Here is a 19,520-nt window from a genome sequence, read left to right on the forward strand (position 1 = left end):
ATAGGGATTTCTGCTGCTAATGTACTGTGAGCATGCTACCTAGAAAGCAAATATCAGGCCTACCTTCAGATTTTTGAGGATCTGATCAGTGGGATTTTGTTGATCTCTGACTGCCGCTCCTTCATCTGGAGGGGAAGATCAAGGCATTCCTTGAGGTCTGGGGCTGTAAACAGACACAGCTATGTCCTGGGATGGCTGCTTCTGTAGACAGTCTCCAGGTCCTCTGGAGAAACAAGTTGTGTAGACAGCTGGAACATATTGCACTTTCTATGTTCATACAGCAGAGCTGAAGGATCTCCCATTGTTGGTAACCTCTGTAACCATCCCTTGCAGTCTAGCAAACTTAATTTAAACAGAAGACCCTTTCCACTTCTCAGAAGTGCTTTCTCATGTATGGTTCTGCAAGGTAATTTGGTTCTGCAATGAGATGGGCCTTCATTGTGGTGGCATCTACTCTCTCGTTCTGTTGGTGCATCCTGAACCCTTTGACATGGAGATATTTATCCCAGCCTGTATCTGTAGGGAATTGTTTCCACACTGTTCTTGTTTTATGATTGTAACTATTTTTACTGGTTGTATAATTGCATGTTTTCTGGTTGGGACCCACCCTGAGACCTCATGTCGAAAGGGTGGGTAAGAAACACAGAGTGGTCTTCATTGACATTTTGCTCAGAGCAGATCCCTTGAAATTAAGGAACATGACTAAGTTAGGTTGGCTGATTTCAATGAGTAAAACCTAATGAATGCCACCCCTATTTTTTTTAACTGTGTGCATGCAGAGAGAGAGAGAGAGAGAGACAGAGAGAGACAGAGAGAGACAGACAGACAGACAGACAGACACACACACACACACACACACACATATATAGAACAACATCACATCAATTCAAATCCAGTACAGATACCAGCTGAGATGTTTCTTACTCCTTTCCTGTTAGTTTTTCAGTTACACATTTTCTCTTGCTAGCATGCAAGCTTAGCCACCCAGAAAGAGACATATTTGCTCTGAGAGTGACACTAGAGCAGCTAGCTAGAACATGTTGAATGAATCAGTGCAGTGAATTATTCTGGATTTATCCTTGGGGGCAGCTGAGTTCATGCAGACGCTCTGTGGCTTGGCCTCATTTTGCAAGGTGACCTCGAAATGCTATGTTAGTAGATAACCAGCTTTTAAAAATTTGAGCTACCCAACGCTCTTGCCTGGGTTCTGATGAGGAAAACACATCTTTTCACTCACATGTTACATTTTCTGCAGCAGAAATGTCCTGTTCAGATTCCCATATAGCCTTGCTTGTGTCAGCACTATTATCTTGCAAAGGAAATTTTTCTCTGTGAATGCTCACTTTTTGATAAAAGCACACCAGGCTTTTCTAAACCAATGTTTTTCTAAGAATGCAGCAGCCAAACAGCATGCACAAATGCCACTTTTGTTGTGCAGTGAGAGAATAGACTTTTATCTCGCTTGGCAAAGGGTTGTAGAAATATGATTAGATTTGAATCCTGTTATAAACCCCTTTCCAAATTAATAACCAAGGTCTTTTGTTCGTTTTCCTTTTATTGTGAAACACAAGAGTAATTATTCTGAAAGATCTGTTGAACAATATGGAGAGACCTGGGGCACAAGCTTTTCATACTGCAGCTCAGTAGCCTGGATTTTTGTGTTTGGATTGAAGAGGTAGAATGTTATAAACATGTCATTTTGTCTGAGTGATGGTAGCTGTGACCTTGCATGGATAGATCACACGGATGCCGAGCAAAATAGCAGGAGATGGGAGGATTTGTTTTATGTTGTTTTCTCCTGAAATTTGAGAGCAGTGGGAGAGGAGAAATGTTGGAAATTCTTGTGGCTGGATAGCCTGATGCCTAAGGATGGTGGGGGAGGGGAGTTAGCTGGAGAAGGTTTCTTTGTGCATAAACACTGTGAGCAGACAAATAAAACTTATTTTCCTTTTTCAGGCTTCTAACCAGCACATTTATCAACCTGTGGGTAAACCAGGTGAGTCATAAATAGGCAGCTTTACAGCCGCAATGTGAACTCTCAATCTCTCCTCTCTAGGTCTCCTCCATTATTAGAAAATCCATTAGATTCTAGGGGTAAACAACATTTGTCAAAGCTAGTGGCAGTCTTCGGTGGCTACTCATGAGTAATACCATGTGTCTGGTTCTCCTATACCAACAGGATCTGTAAAGGTCCATTTAAACAAGCTGCGTCTATTACCTAATCTAGGAGGCTTCTGTGCTTGACTTCAAAGCCAACGTATAAAGTATAAATTGCTCTTAAGTTCTAATTTTGAGGATTGTGTCTTTTGCTCTCTCATAGAAGGGGTTGGTTTGGGTGCTAGTGAAAATGGACTTGATGAGTTTCTGCTGCATTCCAATTAAATGAGCCTAATGATTGTAGTTTTCATATCAATGCATGTATAATATTTTCTTACCAGATCATTCTGCTCCACCAAAGAAACCACCTCGCCCAGGAGCTCCCAGCCATTTGGGTAGCCTTGCCAGCCTGAACAGCCCCGTGGACAGCTACAATGAAGGGGTTAAGGTATGTTCTTAGTGCAACGTTGGGTTGCATTGCTCATTACTCTTCAAAGTCCTGGGTTAAGTTAAACAATTACTGTTACTAATGGAGAAACAGGTCAAAACCTACCATAACCTTTCTTGACCAGTCAAGGTAGATGTGTGTTATGGCAGGTCTTTCTCCTGGTGCTCCCCACGCTGAGTTCATGGTACCCGAAGAAAATAAATATCCAGTCTTTGCCATATTCAGCCATTTTAGATTTCTGCTCCTCCAGGTTGTCAGATTCTGTTTCCCAACTGAATATACTCAAGCTGGTTGTGGAATCCATCTGCGAGTGGAGAGTCAAAACTGCAGCTTGCAAAATGAGATCTGGTGCCCAAGGCCTGTCATCAGCTTACTCCCTTCACAAATGATAGGGAATAAGAGATTGTGTACGGACTGGGCTGGAACATTGATGTTGCTTCTCACTGCTGCAAGTTGCAGCATATAATAATACCATGCCTGTTGATCTTTGTGTGCGTGGTGCAGTTTATGCAAGAGCAGCACTGGGTATCTCTGTACTTTAACCTTGCTATGCACTTTTCTTTTGGTGGGGGGGGGGGTATTAATAGTGGTTTGAAATAGAATCAGATGATTGTCCCCTAGCTTAAGACATCTCTCCTGGCAACTCTTGCCATATGAAGTACACTTGTCTATAAACTATTCACACGGTGTAATGAGCCATTACTATTCAGTAGCTGCTCAGAAATGATTGGAAGCAGGTAGCAGAAAGCTCACTTCATGGCCAGAATCTGGGCAGATTTTGTAAGCATAGAGCTGCCGGGGTGCTTTTGGGGGGGGCATTTTTACATGGCATCCTTGTAGTGATGGATCATATACTCCCACTATTAACATGAGTTCTAAATAATGACTAACCCACCATGCATCACACAGTGGGTTGTTGTTTTTTTGCCTTATTCTCCACCATTCTTTCCAGAGATGTACCCTTTACTGAAATGTGAATAAGGCAGTCAACTGTTCTATCAACAGTGGTTTGGTAGATTATATATAGTGTCCAAAGTGTGCCCTGCATAGGATTGTCACACACTAGAGGGAGTCTTGAGCCAACAGCGTTCTAGATCATCAGTCTAGATCAGCGGTTCTCAACCTGTGGGTCCGCAGATGTTGTTGGACTACAACTCCCATCAACCCTGAGCTCTGGCCTTGCTAGCTAGGGGTGATGGGAGTTGTAGTTCAACAACATCTGGGGACCCCCAGGTTGAGAAAGGCTGGTCTAGATGATCTAGATTTGATGCTGCTAAGCAGAGGTTGAAATCCTGTGCTCCGTTGTGCTGCAGTCAGTCTTCTGACTCCATTTGTGCCCTTGTTAGAGAAGCCGATGAGGCCCATACTTGCAGTGTACTGCCCCAGGTACCCCAAGGAAGCCCCAGCTGCTTGTCCCTTTCATGCGACATAATTGTGCTGAATGGCACTTTTCTTCAGTGAACAAAGTTGCCAGCTACAAGTGGGGTCATGAGCCTTCCACATCAGAAGTGTGCAGCTTCCCAGAGGCAGCCTCCCTTTCCCTGCAGTCTTGGGTAGTCTCCTTTTCTTCCAGTAGAGAACTTGCCACCACCATATGACAACAGGCCCCTCTTCGCTATATGGTATTTCTGGCATCCACCTCTAATATTCCTTTTCTCGTTGAATACAAGTTCATGCTGTCCTGAATTCTACATTTTCCATAATGTGCTGGGGCCAAAAATGAACACCGCCATTTCAGCTGACTTTTTATCTTAGCTGCGCACAGAAAAGCTCAGTCAAGAGTATTTATTTCTGAGTCTTGGAAATGCCAGGGCGATAAGTCTTGAAAACCTGCGTTGTTCAAAGCATCACCCGAGCTCTAACCTTGAGCAGGATTCTTGGGTAAATACAGCATCTTAGATTCTGGCCAAGATCCCGGGAGCCACTCTGGCAGGATGCCAGAGGGCTTTAGGCATGCTCAGTAGACTTTGGGCCTTCATTTCATCTAAGGGCAGCCCCCTGTGCTGTACTGTGAAAGTCTTCTGTGCTTTACTTCAAAGGTGGTTTGCCATGTCATGTATGCAGAGCTGCTGTTTGAGGAACACAAGCCCAGAGTCCCCTTGTAGACTGCAGGAGTAGCTGTGTGGCTCTGAATCTCAGCCTCTGTAGCAACAGCTGAAAGTCTCTTTGTTCCTCTGGGTGGAATTCACTTTTAAACTCTCAGGGCTCTACCCAGTAGCTTTGGGAACTTGCCTGCTTTTCTTTCAAATTGCTGGGAAGCTGAGGCACAAATTGAATGTGTTCTTGCTAATAGGCTGAAGAAGCTGAGCTTTTCCCCAGGCAGGAATGATTTTCAGAGGCAGGTGGTCAAACGAAGTAACATTTCTCCTCCTTCATGGGCACAGCAGTACAGTTTTTGTGACATGCTGGCTTTATTTCACCGCTGCAATAATTGTGGGTTGCAGTTTCCCTCAGTAGAGTTAAGGTTTTAAGTCTGTCTCATCAACAAAGGCTGACGATGTATATGGCTTTTTAAAAACCCTGCTTGAAATCCAATTCTTCTTGCCCCTGAATCTGGTTTTTAAACCTGGCTTCTACATCCAGCTCAAATAAAAAGGCTTAAATGTAGTACAGACAAATGCTTATGCTTTGGCCTTTTGACTTTCCAACACAGAAGACTGCATTTAGGGTGCAGCCACAGAAAACATGTCCTTGTTCAGCAGCAGAGGTCACCCATGTGGTGCTGTCCAGATGTTGTTGGATTAGTGGTCAGGGATAATGGACGTTGTAGTCCAAAAGCTTCTGGGAGATCACCATGTTGGCTGGACCTGTTACAGAAACTCAGGTTTCTATAAAACTCATATTCCTTTGGCTTGCTTGACTGTCCAAATTAGGTTGTGTTTAGATGTGCATAATTAATACATGAAAATAAGTCGTGCTTTTTATTACCCCCCCCCCAATAGTAAATCTATTCCCATATTCTGCTCTAAAGAGAGTTCATTCATGTGCTAGCAACAATTGGAGAATAAAATAGGGGGGCTGGGGGAGTGAAAGCATAGTTAAACACATAGAAGCCTCAAAAACCTAGGTAAAACATAATTAACCTTTTTAAAAACTCTTTTTAAAATGGATTAGACAGAGTCTTAGAGATTAGTATACTACTGGATATTATCCAGGATGCTATAATACAATACAATACAATACAATACAATACAATACAATACAATACAATACAATACAATACAATACAATACAATAATAATTATTTAGTGTACCCTGCCCATCTGGCTGGGTTTCCCCAGCCACTCTGGGCGGCTTCCAACAAAGATTAAAAATAGATTAAAATGTCACATATTAAAAACTTCCCTGAACAGGGCTGCCTTCAAATGTCTTCTAAATGTCAGGTAGTTGTTTATCTCTTTGACATCTGATGGGAGGGCATTCCACTAGGCGGGTGCGACTACCAAGAAGGCCCTCTGCCTGGTTCCCTGTAGCTTTGCTTCTCTCAGTGAGGGAACCGCCAGAAGGCTCTCTGTTCTGGACCTCAGCATCCGGGCAGAACGATGGGGGTTGAGACGACTCCCATATTCAGAGGCCCTTTTTGCTCGCCAGCTGCTGGAATCAAACTTCAAGGGGATTCTTGTTGCCATCATGTGCTGTTTGTGTGTTTGAGCACCTGAGAACACCCTGGCTGGGGCCCCAGGCCCATCTGGTTCACCCTCCTCTTCTCACACTGGCCAACCAGATGCCTGAGGGTAGCTCACAAGCAGGAGCTGGGCACCAGTAGCACTCTCGACTCAACTTCCCATGGGATCCGAGCAGCCATTAGAGTGACCTCTGGCCAGCTCCAGGGATATGTGCTGTTGTAATTCAAGGACGGTTAGAACGGTTTACTTTCTCAGGAAAGTTAAGTTTCTGAAGAGGCGAGCCTTTCCCAAGAGCTCTGTTCCCATTTAGCGATGAAAATGGAGATTCTCATTAAGTGAAATCTATTTTAGGGCTTTCGGGGCGGGGGCAGAACTGATGGGAAGGCCCAGTATATTCCCATCTGTGGAATTCACAATCAAGCCATCAATGGCAAGAGGTCCGGCAAAAATGGACACAGTGCCCTTTTCTCCCTCTTAACGTTTTGAGATTTGCTTGGCGTTTCGAGGCCAGCATAAGAGGACTCAACAGGCTGCTTTAAAAATTGTTTTTTTTTACGAACAGTGCCAGAGTCTTTTGAGCTGCCAAGCCTCCAAAAAAGAAAGGGGGAAAAAAGAGTTTCTCTTAAAAGCATTATTTGCTAATCTCAGTGTCTCAGTCTAAAATTCCTGTATAAACACAGAGACCCTCCTTAAAATGAAATCTGGAAAAGGGCAGGTCACCAGGACTCTACATTCACATTTTGGAGGCGGCAGAATATTGCATCGTCATCCCATTTCCCTTTTTCATCCCGGAGCGGATTTTCCTGGCCCGCCCTCAGGAAGCTGCAGGACCTTTCGTATAACGTGGCTGTGCTGGAACCTGCCAAGCCAAACAGAAGCTTTTCCTGAGATTTTTAGGTCACACAAAAGGAACCAGTATTGGACAGAATGCAGAAATTCCCCTTATTGCAAACAACAGTTCTGAGCTTCTTAATATCTGGAGGAAAATGGAGCTCGGAGGCATTTCTGATTTTATTTTTGAAAGAACAGTTATTTGCCAAGGGGAAATCAGCCAAACATTGCACAGATAACCCTGGCTGTTTAGTTTGTGGTGGATTACTGTTGGTATTGGCTTCAGAAATGGCAGAGAAGCATAACAAATGAGCATCCAGCTAGGCAGATAGAGTCTTCTGCCAGGATTCTGGAATTTCAGCATAGGAATCAAGTGGGTTGTTTGTAATTGGTCCCCAAACTATCCTCCAGCATAGAACTTGGCCAAGGGTTTGACCAAAGATTTTTTGCAAACAGGAGCGGAGCAATTAGATGACTAAATGATTCCTTCTACTGAGCACTTTCCCCTGATCTCATAAAAAGAGACCGAAATTTTCCTCTGCTTGATCTTTTGTGCAGAGAACCAGGTGTCTGAGGCCCGCCTGCTGCTTCCACACTGAGGGGCTCCTCGTAATCTTTAATTCCTTTGCTTCTCGCTGGGCTGTTTTGCCCCTGTTGCTGTTTGCATGCTCTCTTGCTAGGGGTGCATGGCAGATAAAACTCTCCTTCCAGGGCTGGGCATGGACACTCCGTTTCTGGGGGGGGGGGGGCGCAATGGCTAACACAACTGAGCAGAAATGGGTCCAGATGAACTTTGGGGCTGGGGCGTTTTAACAGGTCTTTCTTGCTATTCCTTATATTTTGGAATCCTTGCCCCCCCTTGCTACATTTTATTAACCTTGTGTTTTTTTCTCTTTTCCCTTTCTCTTCTGGTAAATTTCTTTAACCACCCCTCAAACTCTTCTCGACACTAGCCATGGAGGGTAAGCACTTGGAGTGTGCGTGTGGTTGTGCGAATGACAAGACTACGCAAGCCCTGTGTGGCAGTGCCTTTTGCTTTTCACAAATGCCTCTGCATGTGCTCTGGTGGCTGAAGAAATTTGTTCAGACCCACAATCCATCGGGAGCACCTTCACCCCTTAGAAATGAATGATACGTTTCTCAGCCAGCCGGGGAGGGAGAAATGAAGGGCTGCCACGTCTGCAGAACCATTTGTTTATTTATTTGCTTTACTTAAATAATTGATATGCCACTTAACCACACTAGTCTCCAAGCAGTTTACAAAGATACAACGTAGAAAGTAAAAATCAGTTAAAACAAGGGGATCAAAGTTCAGTTAAAATATATGGAATATAAACGTCTTCAGTAGTCGCCGTAAGCTCAGTAGGGAGGGACCTATCTGACCCTAACTGGAAGGGAATTCTATAAAATTGGACCCACATCACTAAACGCACAGTTCCTGGCGGATATGAGCCTTGCATGCAAGTCATGAGGGAGCACTCGCAATGACTCCCTTGAAGACTTAAGTGATACAAGGGATTAGGTACAAGTCCTTGAGGTATCCTGAACCCAAATTGTTCAGGACCGTGAACCTCACCTGGTAACACACAGGCAGTCGATGCAAACATTTGAGCTCTGGAGTTACGTGCTGGCAATAGTCTGCCCCCAACAGCAGTCGTAACAGCAGCATTTTTCACCAGCTGAAGCCTCCGGACTGTATCCACAAATATCCCCACATAGAGTGCACTGCAATAACAGAGTCTTGAGGATACCAATACAGAATACTATCCCTGTCCACAAACGTCTGTGGTTGCCATACCAGCAATAGCTGGCCAAAGGCACTCGTAGCCACTGAGGCTGCCTGAGCTTCCAATGACAAAGATGGCTCCAGGAGCACCCCCAACCTCTGAACCTCTGTTTCTATCAGAGGGAATGCAACCACATCTAGAACAGGCAACTGGCCGATTTTCCCCAGACATGACAACTACCAACTCACAGTGCTTCCATCTTCCCAGGGTTCAAGCTCAGTTTTTTGGCCCTCATCCAGTCCACTCGTGCAGTCAGTGCCACAGCAGAAGTACACCTGTAGCATAGCAGCACATCAGTGCTGATACGTTGCAAACATCTGGCAGGCTGCTCTTTCGCAGACATTTCCTCACCCCCCACCCCTAATTCTTTGAGAATGGGAAGAGCCTTCATCCAGTCACATGCAGGTAATTCACTTACCTGCCCCTGGCTCCTCCCCCCTCTGCCTCTAGCTGCTACACCTTTGTGGAGTATTCCACATCCTCCCATTTCAGAACCAGGCACAGGAAGGGCGAAGCAACAGGGTGGCTGATTTTGCTGCTGTGCTACAGACTTGGGCATGAAGCAGTGTTTGGCGTTCCAACTGTGCCCGCAGCACGATGTGTCCTCTCGGATGACTGTTTGCCTTAGCCTTAAAAGGAGGCGTGTGTAGCCTTTTCCCACTGGAACGTCTGAAACTTCTTAGGCTCCTGGAGTGCACAGCTTTTCACTTCCGACTGCTCTTCATATTTATTTATGGAAACCATCCCTTAATAAAATAGTATCAAGGGGGTGGTGCACAAGGTAGGCAAGGGGATATTCTGACCAAACCCTGACTTAAGACCCGTAAACAACACGGGAAGCTGCCTCACCCACCACTGGCTTACCTCCCTGGCTGTGGCTCTCAAAGCTGCTCAAGAGAGGGCAATGCCAGGGATTGAACTTGGGGGTCTTGTGCCTGCAAAGGAGTTGCTCTGCCACTGTGGAACTTGGAGTGGGTTCTTCTGCAGCCCCCATTCTCCTCCCAAATCTGCTCCAGAGGATTCCCCAACACTCTAGAAGATTTTGGGGGGAGTGTGGGGAGCTGCAGGGCGGAGAAGAGGAAGGTGGAGATATCTTGCATGAGCGAAAGTCTGCTCCACTCACGCACCATCTCCATGGAATACAAACCTCTATACATTTCTAGGAAATCTGGTGCATCTGTAACAATTCCACCCCCAGTATTTGATTTCACATCTCCTCACACATCTCCCTGAATATCATTTACATGACAGCTTTCACTGGATGTACATGAAGCAAAATAATGAACACAAAAAATCCAGATTGTCAGAATACCTTGTTCCCTTGATGAGTTAGTAGTAGGGAATCTCCTGCACACAAAGATGCAGCCACAGACTAGACCTAAAGGATGTTAAGAGGTGGAAATATTTAAGCTGAGCATTGGCATCGTACATGCCATCAGAAGCGTAAAGGAGGGTGGTGTAAATTAACCTTCCATAAGGTTACACCAGATACAAACTGTTCAACAGCAGCAGCAGGGCTATTGCTGGTGGAGCCGACATAAGTTTCTGGCACAAGGAAAACAAACCTTTAAAATAGTGTTTGTTACATCACCCTTTGGGCCAGTTTAACTTACACTGGTTTGACAGGGCACAAGACCAAGCTGACCGGCTTAGTATTCTGCCTGAGTCCCCCTCCTCTGGTCCCAGCTCCCAGAAATCTCCTTTTTGGGTCTTATGCCAGCTTAAGGGGTACTGGTCTTGGCTCAACCATCTGGGGGAGATAAACTGGTTTCTCGCTGGGCTGAGTGGGAGAGTTAAGCTGGCATAGCTTGGCTGGGCTCTGGGAATCTTCCAGCTCATCTGGAGATCAGCTGGATCCTAACACACCCCTTCCATTCCTTAGTTAACTTAAGTTTGTTAGCTGAACTTTGTTTCCATTGAAATCAGTGGGATTTAAGTCATGCCCAACCTGTCAATGGATGTCAAGATTAAATAACTTCCACAGCAGTCCTGCACCCTCTTACCTGAAAGGATATACCAATGAACACTATAGAATTTACTTTTAAGTAAGCATGTGTTGGATTGCACTACAAGACTGGAACCAGCCCAATGACTACAAGGGCTCATGAGCTAATTTCAATGCTATAAAATGGATTAAAGCACAGCAAAACAGAGTCTTCAGTCATCAGACTCCTTACTCTGGAATATTTCAATTGAATTTAGGCGATCTGAAGATAATCTAAATATTGAAGGTTATGCAGAGATTCTGTTGGAGCAGAGGCACCAACTGCAACGTGAGAGAAGTGTTCCTACTTGGTTCTCCTCTCTGATTTCATATTGTGGTTCAGCTTAGTTCATATTCCCAGTCATGGCCACTGAATCTTAGAAACTCTTCAGGGTTTCCATCAGCTTGGCCGCTGTTTGAATGTGTATGCCCTGTGTTTGTAGTTACAGAAAGTTTTCCTGAAGCTGAAACTAGATGAAAGTAGATGAGCGCCATCTGGTGGGCAAGCATGTGGAAGTAAATCTATCTCCTTTCCCCTCCAGATTCAGCCGCAAGAGATTAGCCCTCCCCCAACAGCCAACTTGGATCGTTCCAATGACAAGGTCTACGAGAATGTCACAGGCCTCGTGAAAGCGGTCATAGAGATGTCCAGCAGAATTCAGCCAGCCCCACCGGAGGAATATGTCCCCATGGTGAAGGTAAGATAGTCCCCCATCCACCCACCAGAGTGGCCTTATAGTCTTTCAAGATGTGTGGCAGGCAGAAGAAAAACGAAAACCAGGATTGGGATATGTGGGGTTGTGTGTGTGTGCATTCTCACGCTCTCCTGCATGGAGAGAAACTTAAGCAGGGTTCAGCAACCTTTTTCAGCTGTGGGGCGGTCCACCGTCCCTCAGACCATGTGGTGGGCCGGACTATATTTTGAAAAAATAAATGAAAAATGAACTAATTCCTATGCCCCACAAATAACATTTTAAATAAAAGCACACAATCTGCTCATGTAAAAACATGCTGATTCCCAGACCGTCCGCAGGCCAGATTGAGAAGGTGATTGGGCCGTATCCGGCCCCCGGGCCTTAGGTTGCCTACCCCTGAACTTAAGTATCTGAACCAGTCCTACGTCTAGTAATGAAAGATTGTATGTGTTTCACTCTCCTTGATGTATGTAGTTTATTAGTATGCAAAGGGAACACAATGGGGCTGTGTGTAAAAGACACATGGGTAGGATTTGACCAGGGCATGAAACTCAGGATACCGAATATATCTGAATTTGTTGTATTTCTAGTCCTTTGTGCTTGGAAGAGAAGCTTGAGAGACGATGCCTACGGAAATGTCAGGTCCATAGTGGGAATGACTGAGCAGGAATTCCACAGGATAGGATTGGGGTAATTGGTATATAATTAATCATGCTTTCTTGTTGGCTAGGAGGTTGGCTTGGCACTTCGAACTTTACTGGCTACAGTAGACGAGACCATCCCAGTGCTCCCGACAAGCACCCACAGAGAGGTAGATGATTCAAGCTTTAATTTCTGGACGGCAAGCCTGCACATCAATGCACTCTGCAGTCATTGGTCTGGGTTGAGCCAGCACAGAGCCTCTGGCTCCCCTCATATGCTAGCCTTCCCAGTGAATACAGCCCTTCATACAGATGTGTAATCAGCAACCAGTTTGGACCCATTAGTGGTATAGCAGCCTCCTGTGGCTACTCGGACTTAGGAGAACAGCGTAATGGAGCATGTCCATTGGGAGGCAAGAGTAGCAGGGGTGGAACACGCATTGTTTACAAACAGCAAAAAGTAATCACCAGGGGAAGCTTTACAATGCTAAGCGAATGGTCTCCACCTAGTGGCACAGCAATAAAACTGCTAGCACACTTGCAAAGCTAAGCTCTGAAATCCAGGGACCTAATAAATTCCATTATAGCCCCTGGGGAACAAACCAGTACAGTGGAACCTTGGTTGCCGAACAATTCAGAACCCGAACGCCAACAACCCGGAAGTGAATGCTTCTGTTTTCAAACATCTTCTGGAATGGATTAAGTTCGAAAACCAAGGTTCCACTGTAGCGGCCATGACTATTATTTAGTGAGTTTCACACCTAAGTGACTTATTTTTTTTTTATTACCTTTACATACCACCTTTATCTTCCAAAGATCTCAAGGTGGTATGCATGGTTCTCCTCCCCATTTCATCCTCAAAACCCTGTGAGGTAGGTTGGTCTAAGAGGTGACTGGCCCAAGGTCACCCACAGTAGGGATTTGAACCCTGCTCTCCCGTCCTAGTCCAACACTCTTTAACCATTACACTGGCTCTACAGGGACATGGAACATTTCCAACTAAAGGTCCAGTGGTTTTAGGTAAAGGTGAAACTTTCATTGGGAATAGATGAGTATTGTAGCACCTTCTGCCTTTTTCTACACCAGGTGTCATCCTGATTCTTCTCTCTTCCAGATTGAGATGGCCCAGAAACTCCTGAACTCTGACCTCGCTGAACTGATTAACAAGATGAAGCTGGCTCAGCAATATGTCATGACTAGCCTGCAGCAGGAATACAAAAAGCAGATGCTCACGGCAGCTCACGCTCTGGCTGTGGATGCCAAAAACTTGCTGGATGTTATTGACCAAGCCAGGCTAAAATCGATTGGCCAGTCCAGGCCCCACTAAATGCAGAGGGAAGTTTGCATTGTGCAGTTGGGAGAGCCTTGCTCCCTTAATGGGCAATTAGCCTTCCAGCAGAAATGAGAATTGACCCTTCCTGGTCCTGGATTTCCAGTAATTCCCATGCTGCTTAACAAAATGACGCCTGTTGGTTCTTCTATCTTCAAGCATCTTTCCCCCCCTAATTGACAATGCCAGGAAAAGTCTGAGATTGAAAACGTGTCAATTTTCACAGAACTGTATCTGCACAGAATCAGTGGGCATCAATTTGAAATTTTCACATTATGTGGAATGTGAATCTCTTCATTTGCCAAGGGTTTTCGTTGTTTTTTTTAAAGTAAAAGAAACAAGTCAAAGACCTTGAACTTTCCAAGGTGCAGAACTGAGCAAAGGTATTGTGAAGAATTCTGGGAAACCTCAGGGCTGAGAATTCTTGCCCACAATATGCGAACTGTCCAGACTGGAATACTTTTTTTTATTAGAACACTTAAAGCCGCAAAATGCTAATCACAATTTACAGAGAAAGATTAAAAAGCTATATTTTCAAAGCGCCTGTCATTTCAAAACAGAAAGTCCTCTTCATCCATTTGTTTCCCTCCCCTTCCATGTGGACGTGTGAAGCATTGGATTGGAAAGTAGTTGTAGAACACCAACAGAGAACTTGTCTTTTTCACCAGAATAACATGCCAGTTTTTTGTAGCAGTTGTTTTCCTCGGAAGCAAAAACAAGCTGCTTTGTACCAGAGCAACTCAAAGCTGAATTTAGAAGAAAATGTTATGTAACCATACATGTTCCCCATTTTTATATAATTTATAAAGAAAGATTAAAGCCATGATGAATATTTTAAACCTGCCATTGGTGTGCCTGATTAAGGGATTATAATGAAATAATCCATGTTTCATATGTGTTTCCTTTTCCCCTAAGGAAATAAGACACACAACCATTTAAAAATAGAACCTGGGCAAATGTGATGTAATTGTTTCTTGGCAACTTAGTACAGAATTCTCTTCCTAATTTGTTTCTGTCGCTCTACTCCTGTAATGGTAGGTTACCTTGTGTGGTATTAAACAGAATCCTCTCTGGAACACATTTAGGGGGAAATCCTTTCCAAGTTCCTCCCTATACAAAGTATATAGGAATATGAATAGCTTCAGTGTATTTTTTAAAAATAGTGAAATAAGGATTGTCTTGGATTGGGGTAGACACTCTTAGCACGAACTTCATTGCTAAGGGGTTTTGAACCGTTAGGAGGTTGAGGACTAGGGTCTAAAAGGTCTATAATCCTTGCCATTCTACATCACCTTATTGCTTTCACCTACCAGCGGTTCTTTCCTTTACAAGTTGGGGTGGGGAACCTCCACTCCATGAAACAAAACATGGCACCATCAGGCTTGTCAGCAAACTGAGGAAGCCCCACCATCGTACTTCAGGAGTGGTGCATGTGGGGCTCTCACCTTAGATCCAGCTGATGGGGAGATCTGATCACAACTTCAACATGCATGCCAATTCTTGTTAAGTTTAATGAAGAATTGGGGCGGGGGGGTTAAATTTAAATCCTTCTGCAGCAGAACTCAGCCCCAGATGCAACAAAACATGTCTCTCCTGTATTGGTCTACAGCCACAGCAGGCGCTGTAACTTTCCAAAAGTTTGACTTCATCCCTGAAGGTGCACTCCTCCATTGTTTGCAGAGGTGAGGGAGATAGATTTACTACCTCTGCTGTAGAGAAACAATTTCTAAAACTATCAGGATGTAAACAGGAAAACTGTCTAATACATAGATGAATGTTTCCCAAGAGCCACTTCACCTCTGAATGCCGCCTGTTGGTAACTGCGGGTCTGTTGCATTCATGTGCAGCGTTCAGGCTTCCCACAGGCACCTGTTGGCCACTATTGTGCAGGATGCTGGCCAAATCCAGCAGACTCACCTCATGTATTACCAGAACAAATGAGATTCCATTTACATGCTTTTGTATCTTTATTAGCAAAGAGTACAAAATGTTTGCTTAGTCAAAGAGACCAAAGCCCATGTCATCATCGGATTCTTCTGACTCTTCTTTCTTTTCTTCCTCTTTCTTCTCCTCAGCTGCAAAATTAATATTGATTAGAATACAGCAATCTCAGTCCACCTTAACTAATTAACACCCATTAAGCTGTTTTAGCATGCACATTGGATGACTCTGTCGCAGCCCCTAAGCTGTGGAACGCCAACCCCAGAAGTGTGCGACACCTCCACTGAACAGGCTTTAGATAATGCTGAACTGTTTTGCCCTCTCTTTTGACCCCTGAGGACCAAACTTGTTAGATGCAGATTACCACCACACAAATTGTGGACAACCTAATTATCCACAAAGAGGAAAAAAGAAGACATTTATAGCATGGCTTGTTAGTCCCTTTCTGGGGAAAATTGCATCCCACTTAAATGGATCTAAGGGCCTCCTAAATAAGGAAAGAATTGCACTTACCGGGAGCAGCAGCACCAGCAGGTGCCCCTCCACCGGCTGGGGCTGAAGCCGCTGGAGCACCACCACCAACTCCTACATTACAGATGAGACTTCCAATGTCAATGTTGGCCAAGGCCTAGTCAGAATAAACAAAGTTACTAAAAACGGGAGCATATCAATTTGAGTGACAACCACCCATCATACAGCACAAGCTTAGAACCAGTTACTGTTCTAGAACTGCTAAGAGTTGTAATAGTAAAATCAGCACTGCTGTCCCCAGAATACATAAATCTGCCAGCCAAGCACCTTATCCTACGGGGCCCTCTAGATAGTGTTGGATTTCCATCAGCCCCGACCTGCAAGGCCCTTGGTAAGGCATGATGGGAGTTGAGATCCAACAACACCCTAAATGCAGCAGGCTCAGCAGACTAGAATATATTCTTTCCATAAATGTATTTTTACTGGATAACTTGTTCCTCATTACTCTTACCTTTGCGAATAGTCCAGGCCAGAAAGGTTCAACATTCACTCCGGCTGCTTTGATTAGGGCATTGATTTTGTCCTCCTAAACAAAGTGTTAAGAAAATTATTAAAGAAATGAGGTCACAGATCATACTCCACCCCCTACCCTCAAAATGCATTTATATGCCTCCATCATTAAATCAAAAGGCATTACTAGGTGCACAGCATTAGTGACATCCCCCATCTAAATAATTTGAAATTAATATCTTAAAATAGTCTGTAGTACCTACCCTCTTGTTTGAGTTCACTTCATATGCGTATAAATTCCAAGCAGGCAAGTGGAAGCCCGCAAGTTCCCAGAAGAGAATGGCAGCCCCTGTTGCTAGGCTGAACTTAGGTTGGTAAATATTATTTTTATATATGTGTGTGTGGGCTAGTAACTGTTGTGGCTGCTTTAGGAATCACCCTGACACTGGTAGGGTTGTTAAAATTACTTTCCTAATTGAGCCATACCACCCTGTTGAAGAGAAAGTGGTTTTTTTAAAAATTATTTTCCCATTTCTACATGCTGAGCTTGGAGAACCTCTGCATACACTTTATACCGCATCATCCATAGCCAGTACTTGCTGCATGTAGCTGACAGGAAGGTGTAGTCTGAAATATCTGGAGGGCACCAGGTTGGTGCAGGCTGCCTTAAAAGACAGCAAAGGCTGAAGGCCCTACGCATTACTTTTATAGATCCTAAAATGACATTCCTCCCCACCTGCCTTCTGATAGTCTCCTAGCTTTAAGATGGGTAGCCAATTTACCACCCTTCACATGATGTGAAGCTCCAACCTGCATCATCTTTGACCATTTGCAATGTTGGCTGGGGTTGATGGGAGTTGGGTATCCACTAAGGACTGCCCCTATTCTGCAGTGTTGTTGGATAAAGCAAAACACAGGATGAAAGCTAAACAGCTATAACGAGCCAGCATCCTAAGGTCAAAAGAGCCCTTCTGGATGAGGCCAAAGACCATCTAGTCCATCACCCTGTCCTCATGACAGCCAGCCAGGTGCCTGCAGGAACCCACAGGGCAACGGTGCTCTCTCCACCTGCAACTCCTATCAGTTGGTATTCAGAAGCATACTACATCCCCATAGGAGTAACACAGCCACTGTGCCTAGTAGCTATTGCTAGTCCAGCTTCCCACCAATTTGCCTAATCCCCCTTCTGAAGTCAGAGCAGTTTGCGGCTGTCACTACATGGGGTGAGGGGTGAAGAGGAATCACATAACTGTAGCACTGAAAGGGATCCCAAGGGTCATCGAGTCCAACCTCCTGCGTTGCAGGGATAGTGGCTAAAGAACCCCCAACAGATGGCCTCCAACCTCTGCTTAAAAAATCTCCAAGGAAAGAGAGACCACCAGGTGCAGAAGCTTCCTACCCCTTTGCTTCTCTTTTCCTACAGAGCCAAATGCCCACACTGATTTCTGGCGAGGGCAGCAAATATCCTCAATGTGGCTCCCCCCACGGGGCACATTGTTGGTGACCTTTTCTCACGGAGTTAAATGAAATGCTCTCCCCAGGGACGCCTGCAATTTCAAGTGCCAGGAGAAAACGTTCGTTTTCTTCCTTTTTGTAAATATCAACCATATAATCACATACATTATTTTTCCCTTTCCCCGCCACCAAGCACTTCCCTCAGCTCCTCTCCCCGATTTCTCTTCACATACTTTCTCTACATATTATAAAGTTGTACATATCCTTACATATCTGTCCATCATGTTATTAACTGATAAATTTGTGTATGCTTATTCAAAACCTGTCAAGGAGTCCAGTTCTTTTTGTTGTCTTGAGAAAACGTTTGTTTTCGACGAAGCCTTTGCCTAACACCCTATCTAATTTTAGATTTTATTTTTGGAGGGGCATTGTTTTGACTGCGCACATTGTGATTTTTATCTTGTTTTTTATGCTGTTAATTGGAAGGCAGCATACGGATCAAATAAGTAAAATTAGCAGAGGGCTTTGCTGGATAAATGATAACAATAATAATTTATTATTTATACGCTGCCCATCTGGCTGAGTTTCCCCAGCCACTCTGGGCGGCTCCCAATCAAGTGTTAAAAACAATACAGCATTAGTATTAAAAACTTCCCTGAACAGGGCTGCCTTCAGATGTCTTTTAAAGATAGGAATAGCTGCTAATTTCCTTCACATCTGAAGGGAGGGTGTTCCACAGGGTGGGTGCCACTACCGAGAAGGCCCTCTGTTTGGTTCCCTGTAACCTCACTTCTTGCAATGAGGGAACTGCCAGAAGGTCCTTGGTGCTGGTTCTCAGTGTCCGGGCTGAACGATGGGGGTGGAGACGCTCCTTCAGGTATACTGGACCGAGGCTGTTTAGGGCTTTAAAGATCAGCACCAACACTTTGAATTGTGCTCAGAAACATACTGGGAGATCTCTCAGGACTGGTGTTATATGGTCCCGGTGGCCACTTCCAGTCACCAGTCTAACTGCCACATTCTGGATTAATTGCAGTTTTTGGGTCACCTTCAAAGGTAGCCCCACATAGAGCGCATTGCAGTAGTCCAAGCGAGAGATAACCAGAGCATGCACTACTCTGGTGTGACAGTCTGTGGGCAGGTAGGGTCTCAGCCTGTGTACCAGATGGAGCTGATAAACAGCTGCCCTGGATACAGAATTGACCTGTGCCTCCATTGACAGCAGTGAGTCCAAAATGACTCCCAGGCTGCGCACCTGGTCCTTCAGGGGCACAGTTACCCCATTCAGGACCAGGGAATGAGCTTAAGTCAAGCACGTGGCCAGAATGGACACTTGAACCAGCGTGGCTGGGCCAGGCCTGCTCTTCCTTCTGCCCCTTTAGCTCCTTTCCCCGAGTGGCCGTTTTCCCTCCACGTGCCGCGATGTTCCGGCGCATGCGCCCTGAGCCCCTCCGCGCGCGGCCTCCCCCTTTCCCTCACCGTGACGGTGACTTCGTCGTCGTGCAGGATGAGGGCGGAGTAGATGCAGGCGAGCTCGGAGACGGAGGCCATGGCGGGCAGTCGGGGGTCGGTGCGCGGTGCTAGTCGCCGGCTGGGAAATCGGCCTTAGCTTCTACTGAAGGACACAGCACCTTGCGCGCCTCGCTGAGGGAGCTTGGAGAAAGGGAAGGCCCCTCGCCGCCGACCGAGCTTATAAAGGCTGCC

General features: G+C 45.2%; 2 protein-coding genes across 15 annotated transcripts in view; one reads left to right on the forward strand and one right to left on the reverse strand.

The window, feature by feature from the left end:
- PTK2 (protein tyrosine kinase 2) overlaps positions 1-14,278 on the forward strand; it is a 189,786-nt gene extending 175,508 nt beyond the window's left edge. For all 14 annotated transcript variants that reach the window (XM_081012527.1, XM_081012516.1, XM_081012526.1 and 11 more), the window contains 5 exons: positions 1,957-1,996; positions 2,439-2,545; positions 11,316-11,471; positions 12,199-12,279; positions 13,224-14,278. In XM_081012527.1, the coding sequence (XP_080868653.1) occupies positions 1,957-1,996; positions 2,439-2,545; positions 11,316-11,471; positions 12,199-12,279; positions 13,224-13,436 (597 nt within the window). In that variant the 3' untranslated portion in view covers positions 13,437-14,278. The remainder of the gene's footprint in view (positions 1-1,956; positions 1,997-2,438; positions 2,546-11,315; positions 11,472-12,198; positions 12,280-13,223) is intronic.
- A 1,109-nt stretch (positions 14,279-15,387) lies between these two features.
- On the reverse strand, positions 15,388-19,494 carry RPLP1 (ribosomal protein lateral stalk subunit P1). The gene is made up of 4 exons (XM_081012919.1): positions 19,296-19,494; positions 16,363-16,437; positions 15,894-16,008; positions 15,388-15,514 (listed from the first exon to the last, which is right to left on the reverse strand). The coding sequence occupies exons 1-4, from the start codon at positions 19,365-19,367 to the stop codon at positions 15,435-15,437; spliced, it is 342 nt and encodes a 113-aa protein (XP_080869045.1). The 5' UTR covers positions 19,368-19,494; the 3' UTR covers positions 15,388-15,434.
- Between the last annotated feature and the right edge of the window lie 26 nt (positions 19,495-19,520).

This window comes from Podarcis pityusensis (assembly GCF_964106645.2).
Source record: "Podarcis pityusensis genome assembly, chromosome: 7".
Classification (NCBI taxonomy): domain Eukaryota; kingdom Metazoa; phylum Chordata; class Lepidosauria; order Squamata; family Lacertidae; genus Podarcis; species Podarcis pityusensis.

Bases quoted from the DNA above. Each gene is read 5' to 3' on its own strand.
- RPLP1 (XM_081012919.1), bottom strand. From the start codon at position 19,367: ATGGCCTCCGTCTCCGAGCTCGCCTGCATCTACTCCGCCCTCATCCTG. The intron at 16,438-19,295 runs GTGAGGGAAAGG...CACTTTGTTTAG, and splicing joins ACGACGAAGTCACCGTCACG to GAGGACAAAATCAATGCCCT. The intron at 15,515-15,893 runs GTAAGTGCAATT...TTAATTTTGCAG, and splicing joins TGCTGGTGCTGCTGCTCCCG to CTGAGGAGAAGAAAGAGGAA.